At 35.4% G+C, this 6773-nt stretch overlaps 1 protein-coding gene across 1 annotated transcript; it reads right to left on the bottom strand.

Annotated features, from left to right (window-relative positions):
• Positions 1–882: 882 nt before the first annotated feature.
• Positions 883–2013, bottom strand: LOC145112912 (putative F-box protein At3g16210). The gene has a single exon (XM_079049027.1). It carries the CDS (start codon positions 2011–2013, stop codon positions 883–885), a length of 1131 nt encoding a protein of 376 aa, XP_078905153.1.
• Between the last annotated feature and the right edge of the window lie 4760 nt (positions 2014–6773).

The raw sequence follows: 6773 nt of genomic DNA, 5'->3' as shown, positions 1-6773 counted from the left end.
GGTGGATGACACAATAATTGGTGCATGGTAAAACATTTCTTACTAGTCACCATTAAATGTGGATAGTAACATTTTCGTAGTATATATATACCCTTCTATTGTAAAGAATTGGATGCACGATGATATACATTTTCACAAGATAAAATATTTCATATTCCTTCTAAATCTTCTTTCTTCTCCATCAAATTTCTTTATCAAAGCTACTAGTTTGGTTTGGTTTAAAGTTATATTAATTACGCTTAATTTATGACAATAACCATATTATTTCACTAAAAATCAGGGCGCTATTTTTTTGGGGCCTATGCAGTTGCACGCACACCGTATGGCCGCACATGCCGGGGCCTAGAGGTACAAACAAAAAAAAGTACATAAAAAATGTCGACTCGTGATCAAATTACATTCTTGAAGAGGGTTATAGCACCGATCCTTGTTGATCGGGCGACCGACAAAAATGTTGTCCTCAACTTCTGGGCCCCTTTGAATAAATTACAGATCATAGATGACTCGATGTCATGTTTATTAAGATTAACCATGGTAGGGAGCTTCCGGTGAATGAACCTGATTCAAGAATGTTAGTTTTCCTAGAACCAGTAGATTCCAATGCCATACAACATTTCATGAATAAGAACCAATGAGTCCGCCAATTTATCCTATTAGTGGAGACGACTCATAGGATAAATTTGCGTTGGGCTCTAAATTTGGTAAAATAATAACACGTACTATGCATGTAATTTTACACCTGATATAAAAGTCATAAGGTACCGAATAATTATGACCAAGAAGTCTAAGATAATGGTTGATTAAGTCACTCAACGTTTCATGTTTAAAAAATTGAAAATGGTGAAACAAATACTAATCATCTAATACATCCATTATCGGATTTTACTTCTTTTGCTTCTCTTTTTTGTCCCCGTGAAAAGATTGTTGGTAGACCTCGCAAGTAGTCGCCAAGTCTAACAATTCCAGATTTTCGACACACATTTCCATGTCACATATGAGAGAAGCAGAATTAAAGTTCACTATTCTTGACTGCACCCCCATCTTAGGATTATAAACATGGGCCTCACCCAAGCAAGTTTTGAGCAACAAATCACCATTGCTGGTTGATTGCAAAACTCTCTTCAATCGTCCTTGAACTTTATTTCTTTCCGATCTAAAAACCACAAACCAAGAAGCATCTCTCCTCACCCAAATCCATGTATCATCATGATGCATGTTAGAAATCACAGCTAGAGAACCTTGGATGGTTGTTAGTTGTCTTTTTTTCATATCGGGTTCTGGCAACGCAAACATACCAAAAATATGGGTGCTTAAATCAAATGTCAGTATATAACGACTGTGTACCGCAGTTAGTTCAGCATTATAACGTTCTACCAACCAATGCAATGCTCCATTCAGAAAACACGCTTTTGAAGCCACCTTCGTATACAAATGAGTAGGAGGAGCAATCGTACACCAAGCACGTGTCTTGATGTTGTAAACAAATGATGAATCTTCTATGATGCTTCCACAGTTGGGATTGGGTATACTCACAATCTTGTAACATTCAGTAATTGGGTCGAAACCAAACCCGATCTCTACCATGTAATAGCATCTCCAAGGACAATCAGGCAAGGTTATTTTGCATCTAATTGAAGGGTTCCATAGACTAATACGGTTTTCTAGAGGAACAAATAGACAGAGAATTCCATTACATGAACCAATAATACGGGAATCTCTGATAGGAAACTGGATTGCTGGCATACCAAAGTATTTACGGTTGGGACACATTGGCAATTGGTCTTCTGCATGTAGTGTATAAAAGTCTTCATCCTCGTAAAAATCTGTGTGATACTTTCGATGTCTGATCATGAGAAGTTTTTGTGGGGACCGCAAAGCGTGCATGCGGATGAAACCAGGGCTACCGATATACGAACATAAGAATTTGGATAGTGATCTAAATCGGAGGATGGATTTTAGTGGTAATCTTGTAAAGATTCTATCAATCAACTCTCCGCATAGATAATCTGACATTGTAGAATGAATCTGCGTTTTTCCAAGTAATAAAATTCAATATTAATAGGATGTTATCCAAACCATCAAAATAATAAAGATCAGTTTCATCATCAGGGGTGGAACACAAGCATGCATTCTCACCACTGGGGGCGAAACCACAATACAAATATATCATAAATATCGATCTTGAAATTCACTAGCACATTATGATATGAAAATTTTGCACATAGCATAACATCTACTACATCAGTCATAGCATATTGGGTTATAGTCTTATGGTTAATGGGATAACCTATCATCTGACCGAGTGTTATAGCATATTGGGTTAATAGACACCCTTACTTCATAAAAGAGTTAGAGAGCAGGGCGAAAGAGAATGAGAAATGAGGTTTTCAGAAAGTAAAAAAACGATCAGATAAAGAGTAGATAGCTCGAGAGGCAAAACCTGGAGACACCGTTCAGTAGTGGCAGGTGTGGCCAATAAGGCGCGGGGAGCGGCGGTGACCGGCGGACTTCTCAGGCTGTTAGGATTCTTAATTAGTTTTTGACTTTTTGAGATTTTATTTTCTTACGGCTTTTATAAAAGCTTGATAGACAACGATTATGAGATTATGATTAAGAAAGAGTCTAAGAATGTTTATAAATGTTATGATATATTGGTGATCAGGATTTGTTGGGATTCAATTTTCAGATTTGAATTAGTATAATGTTTATCTATATCGGTTTGTTTTGGATTAAGAAGACTCTATAATGTTTTATATTTTAATTTCTTTGAGTTTGTGTTTGGGCCACCAAATGATGTGCGCCTAAATCGCATTTTTTTGGAATTTCTCAAGTTCTTGGTATAATAGTTTGACTTGGTTTGTTTAGAATCACATATTTAGTTTAACCTTTGAAAAATTGACAGATTACATTTTTCCAAATCTTGTGATTTTAGTCTATGGTCTATGTAAAAGACTATCTTGCCCTTTATACATAGTATTAATTTTTTATTTTTTATTTTACTCATTTATAGTTTTTAATAATTGAAAATTAAAATGACCGTTATTTTACTCATGCAAACACATTTATGTTCAAGCCTTAAGAAACCTCCTTGAAACCTAAGAGCTAAGTAATGTGTGTTTTCATTAAAACATGCTTATTGATGCGATTATCGTCTTCTCCTATGATCCATCAGAAAAATCAGACAAGCTCGATGTCAACGCGTCTTAGACTATGAAAAGTTCTTCTGATGAGAATAGGAGATCCTCAGTCCCGTGCTATACATTCTATATCCTTTTTGGGCGACTCAATCATAGTTCCATAGCAGATGAGAAAGAAAAGATAATAGAACTTCCGAAGGTTGAAGAGTTTGAAAGCATTTGTTTAATTAAAACTTTCTTTTAAAGAAATTGTCGTCGATCAATATGCAAAACCTGAAAAAAGAAAAAAACCGAAAAACTTTGCTTTAGGTCTAATAGACATTTGCCAAAGTCAGATAACCAAGAGTGCAATATTGGGTGTGCTGGGGGCAGAGGAGGAAATTCTTCAGTCTCATTGGGTGGATACAAAAAAAGAAGAGGAAAGTCGACATGACTTAGGCTGCCCGGAGTGGTCACCGGTGGTTTAAGAGTGAAGAGGATGTCATGTCACTATTTACCCATTCCACAACCAATCCACTAGGTTGTGGAAATGGTATTCACTAGTGGTTATGGTGTGAAGAGGCAAAAAGAAGGAGAGAGAAAGAGAAAAAATGTGAGGGGAAGAAAATTAAACCAATCACATCAAGCGTCTTCATACGTATATGTAAAGACGTCACAGCCAAACCACCGGGGCTGGGGTGGTGTTCACGAGTCCTTGGCCTCTCCAGCTCAGCTTTTCATGCGTGAAGAGCTTTCCACTCCGGATAGCCTTATACTTTCAGTGGAGGGGTTCATCGAGGAAGGGGACATCGGGACAACGGAGCTAACAACGGTGGGGTGAGTAGGGGGTGTGGGGTGGGTGACATTTTTATATTAAAACAATAGGTCTTGACTATTTAGATAATAAATAAGTAAAAGAAAAAATATAAAAAAGATATTAAGAAGGACATAATAGTCTTTTTGTATGAGCCAATGATCAAAGTTGTATTTTTAAAACTTGGCAAAAGTTAGACAAAATGTACGACTTTGACCCGATCACATGGACCACTTTAGTAATTTACTATAAAGATTATATATATAATAATCTTTTATAGAGAAAGCTATAAATTTCCTTATTATGTGGTTATAATCTCTATGGTTTCAAAATTGAAAATGTTGTCATTTAAGCAGGGTTTGTTGTGTTTGTCACCTCTCTATTTAATAGCCGTTAATTTATATTAGTTAAACCTTGTAAAGTTACTATTTTGCTCTCTGATTTATCTATTTTATTTTTTTATATTTATAATATAAGTTATATATATAACCCAATCCATCATCCATCCTCCATTGATCCTATTTCAACCAACCCCCGATTCCCAGTCACAACTCTCGTCACCAGCTTTCTGGCCACCATTACACAACCATCAACACTTTAGTTGAACTACAGAACTAGATGTTGAGGAACCTATGAACAATACTATGATACCGAGGTGTACACTAACATAGATAAAAGTACCTACCGGATTGTTGATATCAACTACAACCAAATACACATGTATAAGGTTTCTTCCAACATCTTGAATTACAATGATCAAGTGACTAACGTTACCATCATCAACTATGTATATAACATATTGCATTTCAAGATGTTGGAAAGCTAACTAATATAATATATGATTGATCTAACGAACTAGTTTTTTTCACTAAATATAAGAATTCAATGAAATTAAATTTGACGAAAATCTCGTAGTTCTTAACGAAAACCCTAGCATATCTTGGTTGATAATCAACATTCTCCCACTTCCTACCATGTAACGAGTTTTTGTTGATTTAATATTAATTTTACAAGTTAATATTTTTGAACTGTTACTTTCTATACCACCTCATAAAGGTGGTAACTTTTAGTCTAGGAAGAGTAAACTTCAGTTCTTGGTAAAAAATACATGGTAGCCTCCAACATCACATGAAATTGAGTTTCGTAGAATTAATTATGCACAGTTGCACACCATAAGTTGACCTACGACTTCGGTAACTCTCTTTGGACCAATTTTATATAATAAAATAACAAAAATACATTTGTTTTAATAATAAGATATAAGTGCTTTAATAAGTAAAATAAAGTAATAAACACTACTTTTTTATATTTAATCTTCGAATGATTTAAAAAGTCTACGTGATACAAAAGAAAAGATTGTTTATATATGATAACAAATGGCAGCCGTTGAGGGTTTTACAGTTTTTCAAAATAAGATATTGGCGTTTTGACGATGCTATCTACTCATCGAATCCCTCACTTAATTTATGGGTTCGACATGAAAACCCAATAGAATAGTCAATGTTGGAGCCCTTTCTTTTTCTCCCGTAATCCCAGATCACCAACAATTATGTGTTCTCATTGAGTTCCCAGAATGATTCTCCAAAGAAGATTACTAGAAACTCCAAGCGGACCTGAATGGTATTTTTGTCTCCAAAGGTAGGAGTCCACTATGTAAGAACGCCAATCAATCTATAGCTGTTGAAGAAGAGTCGAAAGTAGAGGAGAGCGATCATGGGGCTTTTCTGTTTCCAAAACACGGTCGAAGCAAATCCCAGGAATGCAAGCAATTATGCTAACTACTTAGAAAAAGTACACACGATTAGCCTTAATTATGAATCTTTAAAATCAATCTTTGTTTCGATACATACACATATCATTGATTAGTTTGATATATTGTTTCAATTTTTCTTTTTGAAACAGAAAAATAATATATAAAATAAAAAAACCCAACTAAAGTAAGTTGCTATGAGTGGGATGATAATAGAGAAAAACAAAAACATGAGTACAAGGAAGACAAAGCAATTAAATTAAAGAGGAGAACAACTCCATTCCACCCAACTTCCCGAATTGTTGCCCCTGTATTTATGTCATTCGAACGTTTGAGATATGATTGAATCTACGGTTCTAGCTGGACAGACAACAATGTTCTTGAAAATCTTATTATTTCTTGTAATCCAAATGTTCCATAAGGTAGCGTAAAATATCATACTTAGGGTATTCTCTTTTCTACAAGTCCCCTATGTTGCAGTGTAATCAATGAAATCCCTCACCTTTCGAGCTTGCAAGTTTTTTATGTTACACCACCTCAGAATTCAGTACCAAACATCCTTAGAATAAGCACATTCTACCCGTAGATGCTTTGTAGTCTCAATGCAAGTCCCACATAGTTCACAATTTTGATTTTGGACATTTATACTCCCTATATATTAATGCATTAGCTATTTGATCCAACACAACTCTCCAAATGAAGCATTTCACCTTTTGAGGGATGAGTTTTGACCAACAAATTTGGGGTCCAATTAATTGATTGAGTTTAGCATCCAATATGCGCCCCAAAATATTGACCATGTAAACTCCATCTGTTTGAAACGTAAAACGAAATCCAACCTTGGAGACCTGACTGAAGTCTAATGTGCTGAACAGAGTATGAAATTCATGGATTTCCAAAAGGGATCCGACGTCAGTTGGGTTTGATTTCCAGTTCCATGAGAATCCAGTATCGCACAGCCGGTCCATAAGGGTACACTTTTTCACCGATTCAAGATTATACAGTAGTGGGAATCAGTTTTGTAGAGTATCATTCCCGCACCATATATCTTTCTAGAAGAGAATATCAATATTTTGACATGGTACAAGGCCAA

This window comes from Lactuca virosa, chromosome 5 (assembly GCF_052849685.1).
Source record: "Lactuca virosa cultivar CGN04683 chromosome 5, Lactuca_virosa_CGN04683_v6, whole genome shotgun sequence".
Lineage (NCBI taxonomy): Eukaryota > Viridiplantae > Streptophyta > Magnoliopsida > Asterales > Asteraceae > Lactuca > Lactuca virosa.
The sequence above is the reverse complement of the archived record's forward strand: the minus strand, read 5'-3'. Positions and strand labels throughout refer to the sequence as shown.

Excerpts from the sequence above, each read along its gene's own strand:
- LOC145112912 (XM_079049027.1), bottom strand. The coding sequence starts at position 2,013 with ATGTCAGATTATCTATGCGGAGAGTTGATTGATAGAATCTTTACAAGA.